This window comes from Osmia bicornis, chromosome 2 (genome assembly GCF_907164935.1).
Source record: "Osmia bicornis bicornis chromosome 2, iOsmBic2.1, whole genome shotgun sequence".
In the NCBI taxonomy this organism is placed as follows: Eukaryota; Metazoa; Arthropoda; class Insecta; order Hymenoptera; family Megachilidae; genus Osmia; species Osmia bicornis.
Genome location: NC_060217.1, coordinates 13,558,584 through 13,581,976, shown reverse-complemented (window position 1 = coordinate 13,581,976; position 23,393 = coordinate 13,558,584). Strand labels below are relative to the sequence as shown.

Sequence of the window (23,393 nt, the reverse complement as noted above, 5' to 3'; positions counted from 1 at the left end):
CAGGTGGCGCTTAAATCAGTTTCTGTTCAGCTTAATTTTCGATCAAACATGGTTTGTTTTACCGGTGAAAGATCACAAACGCAGTAGCACGCGATTGGACGATTTATTTTACGCTTCTATTTCAATTGTTATGACGTAATTTCCTATATACGAAAACCTTCCCAATTTAAAAATTTGTAATATAAATCAATACGTTCCTTTAACATTTATTTATTCAGAGCAAACGTATACAGTTTCAGACATAAATATAAATCATTTCTTCTACGAAGAATTTTAGATCAACAATGTAACACTGTATTTTAATAAATATAGGAATTACAATCTTTTTATTCATATAAACGGGAGAAATATAAATGATTTTTTTTTTACTTCAATTTTATATACATTTATAATAAATGTTATTTTATAAACTATACAGAATATTATTTCAGCCTTGTAATTTACAACCAAATGAATTTAATAAATAATGAAATGAATTTACTAAGAAGCAAGTCGTTAATGTCTGAACATTATAATAAGATATTCAGTAACATGTTCTAAAAATATTTTTATTGACGGTAGCTTGTTTTAATTTGTTTGTTTCAATACTTTCTGTTCGAGTAATTTGAAATTCATCGTAATATTAAAGTATATTTGAAAGCGCACTCTGAGATGAATTTACATGGTCCGTCAGAACGGTTTGTCTCACAAAAGGTAGATTTACGGCGTTCGGGCGAAACATATTAAATAACCATCACATTATCCCTTTCAACACTTGACATAGATGGTAACAGAATCACATATATTGGACGGATCTTTGTACCTCATTTCTAATGTCAAGTTATCATTTGCATTTCATTTCATATTTGATTACGTATTACATTGGAAAGGCGCAACTATAAGCTCCATGATTCGTTACGCAATTACTAGAAATATAAATATAAGTACTGAGTGCAAATACTGAAGACTAAAATAAATACTCCAACTAAGATGTAAATCCATAATTGAGGAAATCTCTCTGGTAACCATAAAATCGTAAATTCTACTATTTTCTCTTGAGTATCTAAAAGTAAAAGAGAAAAAATTTAGTAAGAAGTATCTTGTAATTTTATATACAATGTATAACATATAATATTACGTTTTCCTTACCAATATAAGCTAATCCGTAACCTATGTGAGGGGTACCCATTCTATACGAACAAGTAGGTATTTGCACTTCATGTATATCACCTACATCCATTCTTAACTGATATAATGGCATTTCGTTAGGAGGTAAAATCCAAATTTCACTTAATTGGTCTGTTGCTGTGTCCAAACTGATATGCATGGCTTTGTGTTCATGAGCAGTAAAAATAATTTGCGGTGATAATTCTTTTAGTACCTGTTACGAGATAAATATATATTAATCAAAACTAAAAGCAGAGTTAACTTTTAGTAAACATACAAAGGCAACATACATTCTGGACAAAAGTACCAGGCATGAATAATAGGGGCATATGGCTAAGTACTACATTTGTTGTATTTCTTTCTGCATAATCATTGAGAAAGGCATCTTTTGGGGCTTCTGGCATTGAATGAGTTAATCTGTTTACCTGGTAAATAAAATAAATATATTCTGAAGTGCTAATATATATTAAGAAATAGTTAATGAACGCTTTGTTGCTTTGTTACCTTAAAAAATGTTACTGTTTTATAAACTAAAGTATCTGGTTGGGTATATGCAAAATTAAATCTGTTATGAATGTTAGTTGAAACTGAATCCTCTTCGCCTCCAATATCATTATCACCTGGTAGATAAATTTTCTGACCAAAAAATAATATAATATAGATAATGACATTCATTAAAATAGGTACTTTTAAAATAGCTACAACTGTACCATTATATGATCAGGCATTTCAAAGATAGAATCCAATCTCTTCTTGTAAGCTTTGAAATTTTCTGCAGAAGCAATATGACCTTCGTCCATAAGATCTCCCAAAAATACAACAACATGAGGATTAGAATGACTCAAAGCTCTTGAGAATGTATTCTTCAAGTACCTGAAAATAAGACACTGTGGAACAAAATTCAGATCAATGTATACATTGATTGAAAAAAAGATAGTATGTTGAGAAAGTTAACAATTTAATAGACAAAACAGCTGTGTTATTCATACTTGTCACTATCCCATTGTGCTATCCATGAACCAAAATAATTTTCATGTTTTTCACCCAGTATCTGTGGATCTGCGACAACCAGTACTTTCACACACTCTGAGCATTCCCGTAAGGACCATTTTAACCGTTGTATTTCATAGATTAAAAATTCATTATAAATTATAGTTGCCAGTACTATGAGAGCAATCACAGTTGCTCTATTCTTGAATCTGGATAGGGTGATACATGAGAAATAGTTTATTAGTGAATGTTTTGGTGTTTCTAATATTTAATAAGGCAATTAACTAAAAATAGTATACATTTCAGTGATTACACAACAAGTTCACTTTACCTATTTCGTCGTAACATTTCTAAGATTTCTAAAACCGATTGATAACATTGGTTATCTTAAGATCAAAATAGATTAGTACATTTTTCTAGCATAACGTTTGAAGTGTAAAGAATCGTTGACACGATCTCATTTTTCTTTGGCACGCAGTAATCTAATTAACCAAAGGTTATACAACCCTGAGAAGTAGATTTGTAGATTTCATGCTTGTGACTTTCTCGTTAAATGATTTGAGAAATTTCACAAGAACCAAACATTTGGTTTGGAATTCCATATATTGTTGAAAAAAATGAAATGACACACTTGTGTTTCGTTCGAATCATGCTTTGTTTGAAAGAAATCGATATTTTAAAAATGCTGCGCAATTCACTATAGATGGAAGCAGTGACATGATTCATTGTTCAGATATTTGTTATTAGTGTTTTAAAAATTTAAGTTTGACTAACAAGTGTATATAAAAAAGGGTATAAACTTATTTTATATTTTATAAAAATCAAATATCAAACTTTTTAAATATTTCTAATAGTTTATATAATTATTTTCCATATATATTTGTTAATTTTCTTTATAAAATATACGTGCAATAATAAATATTTTATGAGATATAATAACTCTAATATCTAAAACGCATACGTACATATACACGATATGTATAATTTTTTAAATTTTATGATTCAAAAACTTGAATACAACTTCACGTGATACTTTGAAAGAAAAATTTTCGTCACTTCCGGTTTGTCTTCCTCCTACGATTTAGTTACTTTTGCGTATAATGTATGCCGTGGAGAATTTCATGGCCGTTTTAGTCGCGTTGCATCAGCGAGTGCAATGTTCAGCTATTTTCAGGAATTTCGCTGTAGCGAATATTGTTTCGTTAACCAGTGATTTGCACGCAGAAAATGGCCGAGTCGGAGCAGAGAAATAAAGAGAATTGTATAACAGGATCGAAAGAAACGATGGTGAAGCAAGAAAAACGTGAGAACACGTTGACAAATGGCGGGAAGGGATCGGGCGATGACGCGGACAGTCTCGAAGAACTGCCTCTCGATATAGGCGAACACTATCTTGTTCGCAGATCCGACGACTCTTGGCGTAAATATATTAATAACACGATCACAATTATTTTTCTTTCATTTCTATGCTTAGTAGCGTCTAAAATTATGGAACAATTATCCGCGCGCTTTTTTCGCGGTTTTACATTTGTATTTATATTGCCGGCTTTGCCTTGATAAACCATACTTGTTTTGAAAACATTACGATGTCATGTATGATTCATTATAACATCACTTTATACATAGAATGGACGTTGGTAATAAAGAAGATAGAATATTTTTCTTACACTTTTAATTGTCATTTTACAAAAAATAATTGATATTATGTAAAAAATTGAGAATCCGTGAGCGTGAAGCGTATAAATACAAGTGTATATATATTTTTTTAAAATTTTTTCTGTAGATCCAGCAGAGATTATCCAAACCCGATATAATGAAAGTGAAAGTCATTATGAATATTATGTACACTATGAGGGGCATAATAGAAGATTGGATGAATGGGTACCAAGAGATAGAATTATGTCTAGTAGATTTGACATGAGTGACAGAAGCTGGAAAAGTGGAGACAGAAACTCTGGTACTGATTTACTAGCAGATTCATCAGACCGTAAAATTACAAGAAATCAAAAGAGGAGACACGATGAGATTAACCATATTCAAAAAGTATGTATATTAAAGATGGTTTTGTAAAATTAAGGGTATATATTTGCTAATATAAATTATTTTTTCTAATAGACTTATGCAGAAATGGATCCTACAACTGCTGCTTTAGAAAAGGAGCACGAGGCAATAACAAAAGTCAAGTATATTGATAAAATTCAAATTGGTAAGTATTAGCATGCATTTTTTGCTGTTAAACTCTCTATGCGAAAAGGGTCTCATTATTTTCAAAAGTTCTCTTCTAGGCAAGTACGAAATTGATACTTGGTACTTCAGTCCTTACCCAGAGGAATATGGCAAACAACCTAAATTATGGATTTGTGAATATTGTTTAAAGTACATGCGTCTTGAAAAGACATACAGATATCACATGGTAAGAAAATTTGGTCTTTTTGATGTGCTTTAATTTCTGATAATTAAAATAATTATTTATGCATATCTGCTTTGGTTTCAGAGTGAATGTACTCACAGACAGCCAGTTGGAAAAGAAATATACCGCAAAGGCACATTAAGCATTTGGGAAGTAGATGGTAGAGAACATAAAATTTATTGCCAAAACTTATGTTTGTTAGCAAAGTTATTTTTGGATCATAAAACTCTTTACTTTGACGTCGAACCGTTTCTATTTTATATTCTTTGCGAGGTTGATAAACATGGAGCTCATTTAGTTGGCTATTTTTCAAAGGTATCTTTCTTTAACTTATAATTAGATCTTCAACTTGCAGTTTTTTATTTCTTGGATTTTATTCATTTTCAGGAAAAGGAATCTCCTGATGGCAACAATGTTGCCTGTATTTTAACTTTACCACCGTTTCAAAGGCAGGGATATGGAAAGCTTCTAATTGCTTTCAGTTATGAATTAAGCAGAATAGAACAGACTGTTGGTAGTCCTGAAAAGCCATTGAGTGACTTAGGAAAGTTATCGTACAGAAGCTATTGGAGCTGGATTCTTTTAGAAATCCTTAGAGATTTTCGTGGAACTCTTAGCATAAAGGATTTGAGGTAACAGTATATAAAATAAAATCATATAAAGAAGTAAAATTAAACAAATGTAATAAAACTGAGTGATTGTTTTATGTATAACGTGCAGTCAGATGACAAGTATCTCACAAACGGACATTATATCGACGCTGCAAAGTATGAATATGGTTAAATACTGGAAGGGACAACATGTAATCTGCGTAACACCTAAACTAGTCGAAGAACACATTAAAAGTAGTCAGTATAAAAGACCAAGACTAACAGTGGATAGCAGTGCGCTCAGATGGGGCGCTCCACCTCGGAAAAACGTGAAACCTGGCAAGAAGTAGCAGGAATTGAAGGGAATGGTTTTCATTCAATGGTTTTTCTCATCGTGAGATTCACGATTTAACGTGTTTAACAAACACTTGGCAAGGAGTTCTACACGATAGTTTGCAACGATGTTCTCGAGTTTGTTAAACGACCTCTCAACGATGCATTACAGTCTCCACTAGTATGCATAGTAACGTGTCAAATCTCAAACCTGTTTGGAAGATAACACGAATGAGCACGTTGATTTATAGCTTCGTTACTATTCCGGAGCGTAGAGATAACGAGAGATGTTTCAAGAGTTTTCTTATAGTTCTGCTCTTTTTTTTTGCAGTATGCTATAAAAGAGAAGTGGGATATACCGTGACACAAAATACCATGTATTTATTGATAACGAAAGGATTATTTTACCTTTATTTGAGATTTTTGGCTTGAACGCGCAACTACAGTCTGAAAATATAAACATACGTTGTACGTAAAAATGAGCGTCAATAATACCACGCAGTATTAGTCTGTATTAACGATTTGCTTGTGTAAATTCGTTAATAATAAACAAATGTAATTAAGTTAATAATTTCAGTTAATATTACATTGAAACTATTAAAAATTCAAAGTTTTGCAACAGAAGACTTATGCATTTCCTTCGCCAAATGAATGGCATATTTAGTAGTACCAGGAGCAGTGCATACTCCATATCCTCCGTGTCCATAATTGTGCACCAGCTGTAACACAAAATACTTGGTCAATAATGGAATCTTAACAGATTCATCGAAATAAATTTGTCTGAAACGAACAATAGCTTTAGAATCTTCATTTGTAATCCATTCAGCTTCTACTCTCACGTTCTGCGTTCTGTGAGGCCTCAATCCAACTTCTTCTCTTAAAAGTTCTGCTTTCTTAAGAGCTGGAACAACGTTCTCGCATCTCTCCCGAATTGCTGCAGACTCGTAAGGACAGACTTTCATATTTTCAGAATCAAAATTTCTTGAACCGCCAAGAGTAACGACACCGTTAAAGCCAGGTATAATATATGTATCTACTTCCCCGTAGAAGAATGTTTTCATCCATGGTGCTTTTACCTATATTTTTTTTTAAGGTTTACAAATACAGCTGCACGTAGTACGAAACAAATTCTGTGCTAAAAGAAACATACTTTGAGTACTTGACCTCTCATAGAAACCAAGTGTCTATCGTTACACAGAGACCTTGCTCCTAAACCTGTACAATTAAAAATCAAATTCCAATTGAAGGTAAGTTCTTTTAAGGAGTTTAGCTTCCTAACTATGAGTTTGGTTCCATTATCTTGTAGCCTGTAAGGGTACGTGTTCTTAACGATTATTTTAAATAACAATATCATTCTATAAAGTAATTTTGTTACTGTTTCCGAGCCCATGGAAGATGGAGTTTACATTCAGTAAGGAGAGTTGTGAAAAACGATCCGTATTTCCAACCACCTCCAACTAAATTAAATTCTTCCTCTGTAGCTCTCCTGTATATTGGTACTAAATCTTCAATCCAGTGACTCTACGATGAAACAGAAAAAATATAAAAATAAGTTGCATTTATTTTTGAAAAGAACGAACCTTAACCGTTTCCGGAGAAGAATTGGCGAACATGTAACCGGAAATTGTTGTTATACCAGCAAGTGGAGCTTCTTTAGTTTTTCGAATGTTATCATAATACTCGTAAGAGTTTTGTATCCATTCTCTAAAAAAGTTTATTTGTAAAGTACAAACGTTTAACTAGAATTAGATAAAAGGTGTTATCTATATACTTTGTTATCTTCTCAGTCGGTCCAGAGTACGAGGAGCCAATTCTGAATAGTCCGGCAGCAACATGACTGACAGTATTATCAAAATCAGTAGCGAAAACTGTAATTTGAGCGTTACGTAATTCATTTTGCAACTGCAACGCTGTTGTCAAACCAACTATTCCGCCTCCGACAATGGCTACTTTCATTTTCTTTTTTCCACAGTTGACAAAAACGTTTCAAAATTCCAATCGATTAAAGCAAATATAGACGAACGATACGACACTTGTTAATATTTAACTCGAGTGAGCTATACGCTTAAAGATTATTTCTGCGTTAACAAACAACTCTTATCTACGTTGAACGAACTGCTTTTACCGACCTTACTGCTTCTCGTCGTTGACGTAACTTATGGTTTGAAATGAAACACGAGCTTTATTAAAAGAATTATGTTTTATTTGTTATAAATTGGTATCTTTGAAAACGTTGTGGGAATTCAGATAATATGGGCAGTTGAACGTTTCTTACTACAAGACAAGAAGTATCGTTTTCTTTGCCGCGGAGTAAAATGAAATGATTAATCGCTAAACAATGATTGTTTCCAGGATTATGTACAACGAATGTAAGAATTTTTAGAGAATTGTTGGCCTTATGTTTGCCAACTAAATATGAAATTTTGTCCTAGTCGCATCTATACCCGCGTATATACAACCTCCGTTTTTGTAAATAAAATGAGCTTGAATAATTCGAAAAGAAACAACAGTGAGAAAAATTGCATCAAGACCCATTTTAAATTATGCCTAAGTTGAAGACAATCGGCATCTATTACATTGAACTAGAAAATTAAAATATACAATGATAAAATTCACCTCTTACAAATACCTTACATCTTCAACAATGTAATTACTATTAACAAACTTGATATTTAAGTTCTCAAGTCCCTTGTATAAATTACATTCGTGTCAAGTATTTCAATTTTCCATTGTATCTGATCTCCGTTCGTGTTCTTCTTCTTCGTATCGAAAAATATATAAACGCAACGCGAATTTGTCAAGACGTGGACGCAATGGAACACTTGCACACACACGCACACACATACGAATTCTTATTTTATTTCGAGAGCGACAATAACCGCGTCACGAAGAACAAAGCTATTTACAAATAGAGCAACCCCAGTCGATGATTTGTCGCTAACAAAATAATACATTATTTTTGCCTAAAGTAAGGTTTCAATGATTTCGCATCACTGTGAAATCATCTGTGAAGCCTTTGGCATGTAACAGGCTGCTCACGAGTTTCTTTTCTTCCTCAAAAAAAAAAAAAAAAAAAAAAAAAAAATAAGAAAAACGTTCGCGTATCGTTCATTTAATAAACTTAATCTAGAGCATTCTACACAATAGTAGAATGATTTATCTAAAATATAAAAAATGACACCTTACGCCTTGCTGCAGGGTTGTATGGTATAGTTCAGAGGGGGAGGAGGAACTAAAAGAGGCAATGGCGTAGGCGGTGGTGGAGCTTGAACGGTACTAGAAGTTGCAGGTGTCGTCGATTGAGCTTCACTGGTACGAACAGTAGAATTGTAAGCAGAAAGATAGCTTGGCCAGAGATGCGGAGGTGGAGGAGAACCAGGGGGCGGTGGTGGTGGTGAACGATCATCTAATTCGTCAGAGTCGTCCATCATCATCGCCGTTAATGGAGTCACACGAGGTTTCTTCAATTTTATAATCTTTACCTATTAGAATATAATTCGTTAGGCTTGAAAAATATATAAAATCATAAGAGAATAACTAACCTTCACTTTTTTCTTTGCTTTAGGAGGTCGTGCTCGTTTCTCTTGTTTTCTGCTCTTCCTAGAATTTGTTCTTCGAATGTCACGGGTAACCGTTGACGAAGGAGGTGGAGGAGAAGGCATATCACCTTCGCCACCACTAGGACTAGTACCTTCTCCGGGTTTAATTCCATCCGCAAATTGCACCGACTTTTTATTTCTCTGTTTCCACTTACTCAATTTCGTTGATTTCGATCTCGTCTTGACTTGAGCTTTCAGTTTGCTCGACTTAATTTCGCTGACTTCATTTTTGTTGAATTCAGTATTTTTATCCGTTTCTGTACTCTCTTTGTCTGTGTTATCGTCGCTTTCGTTTTCAGGAGTAGAAAATTCGTCCAAATTGCCGTTAGGAATCGAGGTCCTCCTGAAGGATAAATATAAAGCAATTATTTAAATAACAATATAAAGAAAGGAACGTTGTAAAGGTACAAATTATTGTGTACCTGAAACCTGATGCAACCAAGATTCCTTTTAAAGGTGCCGGCGGTAACTCTACCCACTCTTTGGACTCTGTTTCAATTTGAACCTTACTTATTTCGATTGTTGCGTTAACAATTTCATCGACTTCATTTCGCCGACTATTTACTCGTAACGAAGATTTCTCTTCATCCTCCTCCTCTTCCTCTTCATCTTCTTCGGCTTCCTCTTCGTCTTCTTCGTCATCGTCCACTTCAGCCTCTTCCTCTTCCTCCTCCTCCTCCTCGTCCTCGTCAACTGGTACTTCTTCCTCGGCAGAAACAACAACAGGAGCAGCAACTGGTGTTTCTTCTTCTTTCTCGGTAATCGTGGAGGAAGATTGTTCTTCCGCCTCAACTTGCTCTTCGCTTTCTCTAAGAGCTTTCAGAACAGACGGATCTAGACTCGAAGTCTTTTGTTGACTCGCATTTTCTGCCTGACGCATATTGTTTTTCTCTAGCAGACGTAAAGCTCGTCGATTAATTCGTTCTATTCGTCTACGTTCTTTCTCTTTTCGCTTAATTTCACGCTGTCGTTTACGTTCCTCCCGTTCCTTTCGACGAGTCTCCAGAATTGCTTCGTAATTATATACCGGTTGAGCTGGCACTTCTATACAATAATTATTCCAATAGTTATCCTTTAGTTACTGTTATAAACTATTATATAATAGTTCCTATACAAAATGATACATTTGCTTACTTTGAGGTGTTACCTCCGTTCTTGGGAACGTCGTCTGCGTCACTGGAAGCGGAACAGGACCCGGACCAGGAACTGGTACAGGAACGGAGATGGGTAATGGAACTGGGGATAATGTAGAAACAGGGGTAGAGGAAGCCATCGGGGGAGGAACTGCCGGCACTGGCATGGGGACAGGAACTGGAACAGGTACGGATATAGGGACTGAAGGAACCGGTGAAGGTTGCGGGACTGATGCGGAGTACATCATTCCACCTGACTGATCAACCGTTGATGACGATTGTCCACCGCTCCAGTCCAATGACGTCGGTACAACTTGAAGAACATTACCTACGCGGACTACTTGACTAGAACCTCGTACGATCGGAGGTGTGGGAGTAGCAGCTGGTTCTCTACGTGTTGCTGGAACCCCATTGAAGTCTGCAGGCACCACTTGTAACACGTTGCCCACCTGTTGAAGATTCAATTTCTTGATGTTCTATATGTATGCCTAGGGGATAAACTTGAACATAATTGACTTACTTGTAAAACGGTAGGTTGTTGACGATACATCATCTGCTGCTGTTGTTGAGTTGGTGATGGATAACACACGTTAGAATTAAAGTTCTCCCCATAATCATTCGACATCCCTGCGTTATCTTGTTGCTTTTTAATTCCTAACTCGAGTTCCAACCTACAGTAAACAATCAATTTGCAAATTAAATGTTAAAAACAGTTAGGATCAGGATTACAAACACGAAAGGAATTAAAAATACCTATCGTCAAGGGATAACCGTTTCGGTGAACTCGTAGTCGAGTCGTCGATACACGGAGGATAGGTCAAATTATTTTCAGTATAGTAGTACTCGTTTCCAATTTCAGTCTCGTTAGAATATTGAAAACCTGAAGCAACCGACTCCATATTGTCACCGATGTGCATTTCCGGATCTAACACGTTCGAGTCCCTAGGTAGACCGGACTGTACAATTGTCTCAATGCGTCTACCTCTTTCAGCACAATTATCCAGTTTCATACTGTCGTGTTCATCCTTCCTGTCCCTTGAACCTTCGCTAATTCTACCTCGTCCCAAAGAGGGTGATCTAAATTAATAGCGAAATTATTTACCATCGAAAACAAGTAACAAAGTAAATAATAAAGTAAAATTCCTATTTACCTGGACGATCTTAATCGTTCAGTCATCCTCAAATGATCCGGGCTTCTCATTCCAGACCTTGAAGTGGATCTGGTTCTGGATCGCGATCCCGATCTAGATCTAGATCTTGACCGTAACATGGATCGCGACCTCGACGTTGATCGAGAACGCGATCGAGTTCTTGATCTAGATCTAGATCTGGACTTGGATCGTGATCTCGACTTTGACCAGGACCTAGACCGTGATCTAGATCCGCGTCTGAACCGATCGTGCGATGATCTAGGCGAAGATCGTCTTGGTCTCGACGATTTCTCTGTTCTTCGAACATGTCCGTGTCTATCAAAATCTAACGATTCTCTATCCTTTTCCCATTGTCTGTCCCTTCTCACGGTGGATCTATTTTTTCTTCCATGTTTGAATTTTGATGAAGATCGAAGAGGACCTTCCATGATGTCCCTTTCGATACTGTCCTCTCTATAATACATTTTTTCATCATAATCAAGATCTAAATCTTGACCTCCATTGGAATAAGAATCTATGGATTCGTTTCCATCACGCAGCATGTTCTCTGATTCGTACGGCCAGAATGATCTATCCGTCTCATCCCCGCGGAATCTGGCTTCCCTGTGTCTATCAGATTCTACGTTTCTTTCTCTTAACACATCTACCAACTCGTACGATCTTCCTTCTTTCTCTCTTTCCACGCTATCATATTTCCTTCTGTTCCAGTCATCGCGATCGCCTTTGGTAGATCCATGCTTTTTAAAATGTTCTGCAAATATAAAATCTTAAATGAGTTACATTAAAATTAAATAATGTATTTAAAGGAGCCTACCTTTGTTGTATGGAGCAGCACTGAAATGGGATGGGCTTCTCGTAGATTTTTCCCTTCTATCGTCTGGCCTAAATCTACCAACTCTTTCTTCGTCAATTCTACTCGATCGCTTTTCCCTACTGGAAGAACCGAACAATTCATCCTTCCTCTTTGGACTTTTACTTCTACTTCTGCTCCAACTACGGCTTTGACTCTCGCTACGGCTTCTCTCTTGTTCCCACGAGGTGTGCGGACTCACGCTTCTTCTTCGTTTCCGACTACCCGAAGGACTGGACCTTCTTCTTTCATTGTATTCTTGTCTCGAACCTCTACCGTCCTTTCTATCACTCTTTTCCCTATCATCGTATTTCTTATCCCTTTTCTCTTTACCGCGATCAGTTATTCGTTTATCCTCCCTATTTTCTTTTCTACTTGGACTTCTTCTTTGTTCCCTGTACGGTGATCTTTGTTCCCTGTACGGTGATCTTTGTTCTTCCGTATCGCTAGAGATTTTAGGTTTCTTTAGCTCCTCTATTTTAGCTTCTTCTTTATCATCCGACTTGTACTCTCCGACATGATCGAAAAGCTTCACCGAGCCTGGCGATTCCGACTTGGTCATTGTTTTCAACGTTATTGATAAATCTTTGGAATCTACTTCCGTAACGATTGTCTGTTGCACAGGAGCGATGTCAATTGCAGACGCATCGTTATCAATTATTTGCTCGCATTCAATTTTAAATTCATTCGAAGACTCACCACAAGAAACGTTCTTCGCGACATGCGCTTCTCGAAGCTTCTTTTGAATAGTTAAAAGTGCTGTAGCATGTTGCATAGGATCGTCTGAGATCAATTTTAACTTTGAACGTTCATTGGTTCGTCGAACCAATAGCTGTTTAGGGATTAGTTTAAGAGCTGCTTTGCTTTCTAATGATTCATCACCTTTTGTATCTGCAGAAACTACTTCTTCAGAGCTTTTGTTACTCAATCTATTACGCGATGCGTTAGATTCAAACTCCTCGAATATGTCCATTCTTAATGATTTGTAAGTGCTTGGGTCAGGACACGGTTCGTTCATTGCAAGATCAAGCAAGCTATCAGAGTTTTTGGCATCGAATTTCTTTGGGGTTGTTTCTTTCTCAGTTTGCATTCCTAAAATTTCTTCAAAGTTTTCGTTTGTCATAGTTGACTTGGGGTACTTGTTGTCTCTGTACTTTATTTGAAGAGGTATATTGGGAATGGACATGAATTCTTCGTCAGATTTGATCAGAACTTCTTTCTTCGGCGTATAGGAGAAATCTTCTCTGAGATTTGAAGAATTTGAGTGGCTGTTATCGAAAGCTTCTGTATCCTGAAAGATAAAAAATGTTAATAAAATATTTGGAGATGGTAAATCAATTACTACTAATAAACATACCTCAGATTTCTGAGAAGCTGCCGGAGAACTGGGACTATACAAGTCTATATTTTTCTTCATCAACTTTATGTCCATTTCAAATATATCCTTCAACTGTTCAACGGTGGACTGTTCATTCATAATCGACGTAGGTGTTTGTTCTTTTGCCTGATCAAAAAATGCATCTCTTTGGGAACTGTTATCCAAACTTCTCATTCTTGACTTGTTTCTTGTCTGTTCTTCCGTCGTCCAAGAAGAATCTGATAAATCTACATCTTGAGATTTTCTTGAAAACAAGTCAATGATGTCTGAACTTGCAGAGTTTTTTGATAAAGATTTTCTAGATTGCTGATCAGCGAGGCAAATATTCTCATCTTTTATTTTGCTTTTAGGCATCATGGAATCACAATGATCCAACGGTATCCTGTCGATTTTCCGTTCGAATTTGTTCATTTTTGTCCATTCAGCGCATTCTTCTTCCCACATGACAGGAGCTTTGAGTTCTATTTTTTCTTCAGACTGTGATGCCATGTCCCAGCGACTCTTCTTACCCTTTTTACCAGACACTGAGTCATGCTTCATCGGTGCGTCTGCGTCTTTGCCAGCTGTGGATACTTCTTTGTGGATAATGTCGATGGTAGAGATATCATTCTCAATGCTTTCTTTCTTATCGCTCTTTTCTAACAAAAATGATTCCTCCTCGATGTCCCATTCGTCTTTCTTTCGTTTATTCTTCTGTTCCATCAGCATCATAGCTTCTCTTTCACCTTCTTCTTCTTCCTCTTCCCAGATTCTCATCGCGGAAAGGCGATCCTGTCTCTTTTTACATTCTCGCAAGGTCTCCTTCTCAATGGCGATATACGTGTCTGTTTTTTTATCATACCTAACTTCTTTCTCCAACTTCTTCGAAGTACGCGTGGATTTCTTTTTATTGATCATCAGATCCGGCACAGCTTCCAAGCTATCAACCTCCCAGTCGTCTGCCAAGAGCTGCCTTTTATTTACCTCTCTTTCAAGCTGCGTTAGAGATGGCACGTTTAACGTGTCAAATTCAGTCTCTCCCCATTTATCTTTCTTTTGTTTCTCTAACTTCTTGGAAAGCTTCATTTCGTCTTGCATCATTTGCTGTGACATTCGTTCACTCTCCTTCTCCCAATCAGTTAGAAATTCGTTACTGCTCTTCTTCTCTTTGTCTTTCTTCTTTTTCTTCTTCGCATCGTTGTCTTCGTCAATTTTCATGTTTTCTTCTATAATCTCTTTACCGAGACTAGAACATTTCTCTTTGAAACGTTCATCCTTTTTACATCTTTCATCTCTTTTACTTCGTTCATCTTTCCTTTCGATTTTTCTAATATTTTCTATCTCAGTTTTTTCCATCTTCTCCGTGTTACCCTTCGACAATTTCTGTCCCTTTTGCTGTGACATAATTACAGAATCCATGTCCCATTCTTCCAAGTATTCCTCATTGTTCTTATTCCTTTTTTCTTCATCTTTGCGTGACTTGTTACTTACATCACTGTCTGAAATCACTTTTCGTACCAATTCTTGTTCTTGGCTCCAGATATCGTGTTTCTCGGTTGATCTTTTTCTAGATTCTACCTTAGTTTCCTCTTTGATCTTCTTCCGTGGAACCTGCGAACGCATCAGCTTCGTATTTTCTGGTGTCAAAGATTGCAGAGGAGATTTCTGTATCGCTTTTACTATGTCTTCATTTTCATCTTGCTTATTGCTGCGTTCTTTCTTCTTTTTTGATTTCTTGTTTGACGCCTTCTTCTTTTTTCTATCGTCGAAAGAATCACTGCTACTGGAATCGGTGCTTACTTTTCTTTTCCGCTTCTTTTTCGCTTTCGCTAGTTTCTTTGCTTTCTTCTTCCTTTTCTCTGCTTTTCGCTTCTTCTTCCTTCTTTTCTTTCGCTTATCATCAGAGCTAGAAGAATCGCTACTACTACTGCTGCTGCTGCTGTCGCTACTATCCGAATCAGAATCCGAATCCGAGTCTTTCGACGACTTCTGTTTTCTTTTCTTTCTTTTTACTTCTTCCTCGGAGTCGGAAGAACTGGACGTGCTGGATGAATCGCTGCTAGAAGTCATTTTCTTTCGTTTTCGTTTCTTCCTCGTCTCTCTAGAATCGGAATTTTCATCGCTCAATCGTTCCACTTTAATGCGAACATTTTCCCAATCACTGGGTATCGATTTCGAATCTTCTGATTCACTTTTTTCAGACTTTTCTTTGCTTTCCGGTTTCATACGCTCCTGACTGTGACTACTGTTCGAAGATATCTCATCCTCTTTTGAAGCTTTATCCAAGTTCTGCTGACTTTCATTACTATCGAGTTTCTCTTCTCCCTTGTTCGTATCAATTTTATCAGATCTACCGGATACGCTATGATTCGCGAATGAAAAATTGTTGTCTTCTGGCAAATTAGTTTCTATGTTAAACTCGTGATAACTCAACGTTGAGGTGGATGATTTAGACGGTAGTGATTTCGGCGAGAAGTCTTTTGATCCGGGAATGTCGTTACAAACCATCTTCATGAACTGTTCGTATTCTGATGCTAATTTCTCGTTGCCTGCTGATGACAATAAAGGAGACGATGATTGTCTACCGTCTACTTCTGTAACGCTGGAAGACTTATTATCTTCATTAATAGTCTTTTCGTCAGCGCTAATATCCGCCTTAATTATATTTGACCGTAGAGAAAACGCTTCTTGTTCTGAAACAAATTCAATAGATCAAATTTATTTTAATTATTTTTTGAAACATCAAAATGGAATTTATAAATTTATACCCGCGTCAGGTTCAATATCATCTGATTTTACTTCGTCTTCCCGTTCTTTTCCAGTATCGTTGGATAATCTGTCTTCGTCCTCGCTGTCCCATTTTGATCTGGGAAGCTGTACGCTAACGGGTACATGCCATTTCGTTTTTTCATTAGACTTACAAATGCCTGCTTTCGGATACCAATCACGAGTTACTTGAGATTTCTCCGCTTCTTCTGCATTATCTCTAGAAACGTTAGGATCTGAATGGGTAAAGGAAAATTGAAGAGAAAAAGAACATTTCGATATATACCGTGTAAACTCTGCCTCGCATATCTTTTCCATCTTCTCCCGGCGTTCAGTGCTAACAGCTTGGAGAATTTGTTGGCGATTAAGAAAAAAAGACATTCGAGAATTTTCCGAATAAATAATTTGAGGCTTTCCTCTTTTAGTTATTCTTATAGACTCGGGAGGATATTCTTTAGGTCCATCGAGTCCTTCGGCAATAAAAGCGTAACGTCTCAAACGAATATCATTCAACATTAACATTTGTTCAAAGTGACGTAAATAATCCTCAGCTGTTCTGTAATACGTTTTTTTTTCTACACTACGTGCTTGATATGTGAGAAACAATATAAATGGTATAGTTAAATATCCTTACAAACCTGTTCTTTGATGGTCGGTCTACTGGATCGCGTCTTCTAATATCAATTATATCATGCATTGTTATACCACATTGCTTTAACTCTATCCACGAAGAAGAATTCATTATGTCTCTTTCTTTTCCTCGGTCCTTTTCTTTCTCTTTTTCTTTTCTGTCTTTAACTTCTACAGTTCCTTCACGTGAATCACTTCTCTTTTCCCGGAAGTTTTCCCTCTTTTCTTTTGATCCCTTTTTCTCCTTTACTTCCTCCCATTTATCTCTTTCATTATCCTTTTTATTATCTTTTTCTTCATCTTTTTTATCTCGATTCTCTTCAAACTTGATACTATCATCCCGTTTGTCCTTATCCTCTCTTTTGTCCTTATCTTTTTTACGTTGTTCCTTATTATGAGGGAGCTTGTAATACCGTTTTTTACCAGTACCGTATTCCTTTGTCTCTCTACTCGTACTATCCCTTCTTTCTTCTTTCCCGTACCGCCTCCTTAAAAAAATCTTCGTACATCATCCAGGCACATTAAAAAATGTGTGTAGTATAATGAATGAAATATAGGAGAAATGTTCCTAAGATAAAAGAGTTAAACGTTTTTATACCTCTCAGAACGTTTACTTTCTATGGATGATTTTGAACCACTTTTATGCGAACTATTAATATCATCTTGTCTATCTCTCTCTCTAATACTCTTTATATTTTCCAATAAATTTTGTCCATTTCTATTCCCATAGTTTTCTTCTTCTAAACTAGCTGGAAGATAAAGTAGTTATCGCTAATAAATAATTCTGTTCGAAAATATTTCACCATTTAATACCTGCAGCCATAGCTTCTGCCAATAACATTTTACTTTTGGATTCCTCTCGTCTAATCTCTTCGATAGCCAGTATTTTTTCTTCTGTATAATCATATCACTGAATTATCGAAGAATATATTTTACTGATGCTAAGAAAAGTATACAAATACCTGTTTTCTTTTTCGATTTACTACCGCTTGAATGGCGATTATGAAACTGTTGCATAGAATCAGAATCTACATTTAATCCTGTGCTCAAATTATTTTCTAAAGACTTGTTATCGCCTGACTTATTTTTAGATTTAGAAATTTTAACTGAATGCACTTGAAACAGATTAGATTTATTCTGAACTTTTGGTAGTACATTGAACTTGTTAGCAAATGCCATCAATCTTTTTTTAGCTTGCACTTTTCCTAGCACAGGTTTAAGCAACTTTGGGCTTTCCAATCTGGGTGTATCTCCGTCGCTAACTTGACCTTTTGTACTTTCTGGTGTTTCTGGCATTTGTATGTCAAGCATTGATATTGGAATATCTGATGTTGGTTCTTCTGGAGCATAAGTATCCTCTGATTGCGACATTGTGTTAATAGATTTCTTTTCCAGTTTTTCTACATATAAAATCATATCGAAACAAAAAAAGAAAACAATGAAATCAAGATATTGTAAAAGTGAACAAATCAGTGTGAAAGTTTACCTTGAGAAATCTCAACTACATCTGTCTTGGTCAATGATCAATTCTTATTTTTATCATGCATGCGACTAAAGCTTTACTTTTCATACTCGATATATGTCAGACTCTACAAAATAAAAAATAAAAAAACCAAATGCGTATGATTCACATCCGAATAAATTGCAACTTTTTTATAAAGAATCTTTTATGCAAATGTTTAAAAACAACTACACAAAGAAAGGTAATCAATTTCTTCAATTACATTTTTACAGAAAAGGTAACATTAATTTCCAGGTAAAATGCAAACAATGTATCACAAATACAAATATTCGGATGCACCTACGCACGCGAAAATCTGATTAGGAAGTAACGGAGTTACAATTATACAACATGTACAATCGTCGATAATAATTTCTCCAGATATAAAAAACAGCTATAAAACTAACTTAGTGGATAAGTAAAATATTAAAATGCTGAATGATTTAAATCAACGAACCATGTTTTCATCAAGAATATTGGTACAGATAGACTTCCATTTATACTTCATGAAATTACAAGAAACGTAATTATTTTTCGGTGTGATTTTATAAAACTGTCAGAACCTAATAAAATAGATAAAAATTCTAAAGAAATATTAAAGAACTAAATATTACAGAATATATAGTGTTAGCTCGATTATAACTTACTCCATGCTTAGTACTAAGTAACTGACGAATACATGTTGTCCGCGATAAAAATGAGAAAATAATTTGCGTGCCGCACCTCAAATCTTTTGGCCGTGCGAACGTTTCTAATTCTATTCTATTTGTGTGTTCGTCCAAATCAAACGGAACAACTATGAGAAAAGCGTCAGACATTTTAGTTAAACGGCAGGCCGGCAACTATAAACGCTCTATGATTCGACGAAAACAAGGATACCAATATTTGCAGGATAAATGAGTATGCACGTTTTTTTCACTATATTTGATTTTTATTTTTTATTCAAAGATGTTCTGTTACAATTATTTCACTAGAGAATTTAAAATTACACTGGTTTATTTTACACTGATTGCATGAATTTATTTAATAAATATACGATGAAGTTATGAAGTTACATATAAAACATTTGTAAAACAAATTGTACAAAGTTTTACTATAAAATTTCGATGCAAAATTTAAATATGTTGGATACATGCAATACTATATCTTTCCATTTCATTCTTATGCTACTATTATAATTGTATTGAAATGGTTTCAAACATTTCAGAATCAGTTTTCTTAGCATTTTACTTTAACAACTAACATCGAAAAGGTATTGTAAATAATTATGTTTCTAACATGTATCCAGATGTATACAAATTAATCTTCCATTTCTGATGGATCACCGCCCATCGCCTTCCAGAATGCAGTAACTAATTGTTCGGCTGCTATCCGTCTTTGATTAGTTGGCAGCGACGCTGCATGTTCTTTCATAGCTCTTAAATGACTAAACAATTCACCAAAATCTGTATTTTCTTCTCCCATAATACCATCTGAAAAACTTCATTTGTACAAACTGTAACATAATTTTTTAATAAGTATGCTTCCAACAAACCTAGCATGTTCTCCATTGGTAATGTTTCTGTGGAATCTTGATTCAATTCAATATTTTCAAATTGTTCTTCAACTTCATTCATGTCATTATTTCTGTCATCTATGTTTGGTGGTTTCCCTGCAACATTAAAATCAATCACAATTTTTGTCATAGACAATTATAGCAATATTTTAAGATCTAAGTTTAAGTATAATTTTTGTTGAAAACCTTTAAGTATCATATTAGGCCACATATGAGCATGTAAAGCTTCAATGATCCTTTCGATACCATATTTATTATGTTCTGAATCAGCTTCTGAAGCATCTACATCAGGTCTATTGAATTCAATCAATTCAAATTTATTTTGTAGACACCATTTTATCACTAAAATATACTAAACATATGTTTAATCTGTTCTGTCTTAATGATATTATATTAGCTAATTATGTATTTTTGTATACCTTTATCTCTAATAACAACATCTGTTATAAAGTTACAAGAAAACAATAATACTTCTGCTTCAGCTAAAGAAGCAATTAAGGATGACCATTGTTTTAAATTTTCATCTGCATTTTCCTAAGAAAATTAATGCTAAAAATCATTAGCCCTGTTGAAAGTTCTTTTTATGAATGAAAGATCTTACTGTCTGTGGATCATGATGTATAATAAGAGCTTCCACACTGTCGATTGAAATATCTGGAGAAGGATTTTCCGTAACACATATTAACACTTGTGTTTTATAATACTTGTTTTGTATATTCCATAAATAATATTCAAAGTAATCTTGATTAGATAACCTTTCTGCTCCTACGTCTATAAAATAAATAAGTACAGGAAATCAAAATATTTGTTTTAAGAATTTGTTATTAGTATCAACTTACTTGTAGCAATTTCATTTGCTTTCCCTTTTTCGGTACTCGCTATTAATATACGTGGTAAATTCATTGTAATAAAGTTTTATTACAACATTAAAAAGCAACAATTATTAAAAAATGTTTTTCAAATATTATTTACTGTTATCGTTTTAGGTTAGGATTATAGTTAATATTTCAGTCCACATAAAAACGTAATACATTGAGTGAATGAAAATATATCGCTTTTATTCGATTATGTTGCTAATCTTCGTTTATTATGTTTGATAAAAAATTAATTACGCTATTTTAAAAGTCTACGCAACTTCATTTCATAACATTTCATAATGAACGATCACGATGAATTCTCGTTATTTAACTGTTAAAAGGCTAGAGTAATTATGATCAATTTTCTATATGGATATTGTAATTTTAATAAATTTTAGTAAAAATACAGTCTTTAGAGTTATTAAATTACAGAAATCTTACAATTAAGTGATATTAATGTTTAAAATAACTCTATATATATGTATACTTGTTATTCAAATTTTATAAGCCAATTATCTACATTTGTATATATTTACATAGGAAAATGTAATGGAATTCTAATGGTAATTAACGATACAAAAAGTGTGTAAACGTATATTATTTGATTCATATCAATACATGAACTTGTAAATACATATATGATCATGAAATATCAAGGACACATAGGGGTATATTGTCTCCTTTTTATTTATAAAATTCGTGTTCAGATTCGTCTTTCTTGATGTTGTTCTTGTAACCTTTTTCGAAATCTTTCGCTAAAACTATATACCGATTCTCACGAACAGCATGCATTCCTGCTTCTTGACAAATTGCATTAATATCAGCGCCGGAAATCCTATCTGGCCGGGCTACATAATCTTCGAGATCCACTTCTTCGCTTAAATTCATTTTGGCAGTAATTGTGGAGAATATCAAACGTTTTTGTCGACGATCGGGCAAAGGAAATTCTATTTTACGATCTAATCTACCAGGACGTAAGAGCGCAGGGTCTAACGTATCCGCTCTAAAAAGAGAAAGACGAATCAATAAATCTGTATACATTATTTAAGTAGAACAAAAGTAACAGTTTTACCTGTTCGTTGCCATTATAACTTTAACATTGGTGGTTTGATCAAAACCATCCATTTGATTAAGCAATTCTAAAAGAATACGTTGCACCTCGCGATCTGCTCCTGTTTGAGCATCGAATCTTTTCGTGGCTATAGCATCAATTTCATCAACAAAAATTATAGCTGGTGAATTTTCTTTGGCTAAACGGAAAACATCCCTGACCATTCTTGGTCCTTCACCCAAGTATTTTTGTACAAATTCAGAACCTACTACGCGAATAAACGCAGCTGAAACAAATTTATATTATAAAATTAATTTATACGTCCTATAATTGTATACAATTGTAAATATTACAATATATACCTGTAGTATGTCTAGCTACAGCTTTTGCAAGCATAGTTTTACCACATCCAGGTGGACCATACATTAACACACCCCTTGGAGGATCAATTCCAATCTGCTTATATAATTCAAAATGAGTAAGAGGTAATTCTACTGCTTCCCTGATTTCCTGTTTTTGCATATCCATACCTCCAATATCACTATACTGAATATCAGGTTTCTCATCTGTAAAATAAAATAGTATACAGAGAAAGTTTTGTTATACTTTTTGTTAAATAGTAACAATCATAAATGTATACCTGCTTGCAACATTGATATACTTGAATCAGCTTCTGGAGGTAAAACATCTACTAAAGCATTGCTATGCTTGTGAAGTGCTACACTGGCAGAAGGCTTTAACAGCTCTCTATCAATTGTAGACAAAATCCTTACATAATAATTAGAGCCTGTAGTGGAACCTACTATACCAGTATTTTGATCTACAGCTTCTAAAAATTGCCCAATAACCAGAGGTACACTTTGTATACGTTTTACCTCTTCTTGAGCATGTAAATATTCTTTTTTTAAATTACGTTGCTCATCTTTGATGTATTCTTCTTGAACTTCAAGAAATTCCAACATCCTTTGTAATTTCTATAAGCAATAAAATCATAGTTTTAAAACCTCAATTAATAATAAATGTAGGTAAATGAGCATGAAAAAGAATATTAGCTCTGCTTACCTTATATTTAGTATATAAATCTTCAACATCTAATTCATCTCCAGCACCAGTGTAATGTCCAGTTACAGGTTTACAATCCATTTCTCCAACATCCTACAGATTAATAACAAATTTTAATTAATAGTTAAAGAAGTGGTAAACGAATGTTAAGGTTATAACAGATGATGCTGAGTATAATTACAATTTCAAATCTGTTTTTTTTAATTTTGAAAGAAAATATAGTAAAAATATAGGCACCTTATCAGGCAAAATAATGCCCATCTCCTCCATTATTTTAAATGAACAATCGTTGATCAATTCTAAATGGATAAATCAACGAATGACTTGAGATTTTTCAGTGGTGTTGGTATGTCACTGGTTGCTACCATTAACTAACTAAATCTAAAGATGAAGAATGAAAGAACATGGCGTA

At 34.7% G+C, this 23,393-nt stretch overlaps 6 protein-coding genes across 11 annotated transcripts; 1 reads left to right on the top strand and 5 right to left on the bottom strand.

Annotated features, from left to right (window-relative positions):
- Positions 1-190: 190 nt before the first annotated feature.
- Positions 191-2,892, bottom strand: LOC114877124 (metallophosphoesterase 1 homolog). Its single transcript, XM_029189315.2, has 7 exons — positions 2,468-2,892; positions 2,136-2,345; positions 1,857-2,019; positions 1,651-1,782; positions 1,437-1,571; positions 1,129-1,360; positions 191-1,042 (listed from the first exon to the last, which is right to left on the bottom strand). Exons 1-7 carry the CDS (start codon positions 2,482-2,484, stop codon positions 906-908), a joined length of 1,026 nt encoding a protein of 341 aa, XP_029045148.1. The 5' UTR covers positions 2,485-2,892; the 3' UTR covers positions 191-905.
- Positions 2,893-3,091: 199 nt separating this feature from the next.
- LOC114877118 (histone acetyltransferase KAT8-like) lies at positions 3,092-6,079 on the top strand. 2 transcript variants are annotated; one of them, XM_029189296.2, is made up of 7 exons: positions 3,092-3,556; positions 3,920-4,179; positions 4,252-4,342; positions 4,422-4,549; positions 4,631-4,861; positions 4,934-5,178; positions 5,267-6,079. In XM_029189296.2, the coding sequence occupies exons 1-7, from the start codon at positions 3,364-3,366 to the stop codon at positions 5,484-5,486; spliced, it is 1,368 nt and encodes a 455-aa protein (XP_029045129.1). In that variant the 5' UTR covers positions 3,092-3,363; the 3' UTR covers positions 5,487-6,079. The 2 variants fall into 2 exon arrangements, with proteins under 2 accessions (XP_029045129.1, XP_029045130.1); XM_029189297.2 differs by lacking the exon at positions 3,092-3,556 and adding an exon at positions 3,575-3,773.
- Positions 5,850-7,596, bottom strand: LOC114877119 (D-aspartate oxidase). The gene is made up of 6 exons (XM_029189298.2): positions 7,241-7,596; positions 7,050-7,173; positions 6,845-6,990; positions 6,620-6,776; positions 6,261-6,545; positions 5,850-6,188 (listed from the first exon to the last, which is right to left on the bottom strand). The coding sequence occupies exons 1-6, from the start codon at positions 7,423-7,425 to the stop codon at positions 6,075-6,077; spliced, it is 1,011 nt and encodes a 336-aa protein (XP_029045131.1). The 5' UTR covers positions 7,426-7,596; the 3' UTR covers positions 5,850-6,074.
- Positions 7,597-8,565: 969 nt separating this feature from the next.
- LOC114877117 (serine/arginine repetitive matrix protein 2-like) lies at positions 8,566-19,300 on the bottom strand. 5 transcript variants are annotated; one of them, XM_029189290.2, is made up of 18 exons: positions 19,104-19,300; positions 18,914-19,019; positions 18,442-18,544; positions 17,918-18,355; positions 17,769-17,849; positions 17,554-17,704; positions 16,964-17,443; positions 16,612-16,881; positions 16,328-16,545; positions 13,560-16,252; positions 12,167-13,493; positions 11,353-12,103; positions 10,955-11,278; positions 10,722-10,872; positions 10,203-10,650; positions 9,491-10,112; positions 9,012-9,411; positions 8,566-8,951 (listed from the first exon to the last, which is right to left on the bottom strand). In XM_029189290.2, exons 4-18 carry the CDS (start codon positions 18,324-18,326, stop codon positions 8,652-8,654), a joined length of 8,625 nt encoding a protein of 2,874 aa, XP_029045123.2. In that variant the 5' UTR covers positions 18,327-18,355; positions 18,442-18,544; positions 18,914-19,019; positions 19,104-19,300; the 3' UTR covers positions 8,566-8,651. The 5 variants fall into 5 exon arrangements, with proteins under 5 accessions (XP_029045123.2, XP_029045124.2, XP_029045122.2 ...); XM_029189291.2 differs by lacking the exon at positions 18,442-18,544 and having other exon boundaries at positions 18,914-19,040; XM_029189289.2 differs by lacking the exon at positions 18,442-18,544.
- Positions 19,301-19,434: 134 nt separating this feature from the next.
- LOC114877127 (alpha- and gamma-adaptin-binding protein p34-like) lies at positions 19,435-21,314 on the bottom strand. The gene is made up of 6 exons (XM_029189318.2): positions 20,851-21,314; positions 20,613-20,782; positions 20,431-20,545; positions 20,198-20,353; positions 19,991-20,107; positions 19,435-19,928 (listed from the first exon to the last, which is right to left on the bottom strand). The coding sequence occupies exons 1-6, from the start codon at positions 20,912-20,914 to the stop codon at positions 19,756-19,758; spliced, it is 795 nt and encodes a 264-aa protein (XP_029045151.1). The 5' UTR covers positions 20,915-21,314; the 3' UTR covers positions 19,435-19,755.
- A 134-nt stretch (positions 21,315-21,448) lies between these two features.
- Positions 21,449-23,361, bottom strand: LOC114877125 (26S proteasome regulatory subunit 6B). The gene is made up of 6 exons (XM_029189316.2): positions 23,219-23,361; positions 22,982-23,074; positions 22,560-22,893; positions 22,282-22,485; positions 21,941-22,205; positions 21,449-21,871 (listed from the first exon to the last, which is right to left on the bottom strand). Exons 1-6 carry the CDS (start codon positions 23,249-23,251, stop codon positions 21,553-21,555), a joined length of 1,248 nt encoding a protein of 415 aa, XP_029045149.1. The 5' UTR covers positions 23,252-23,361; the 3' UTR covers positions 21,449-21,552.
- Positions 23,362-23,393: the final 32 nt, after the last annotated feature.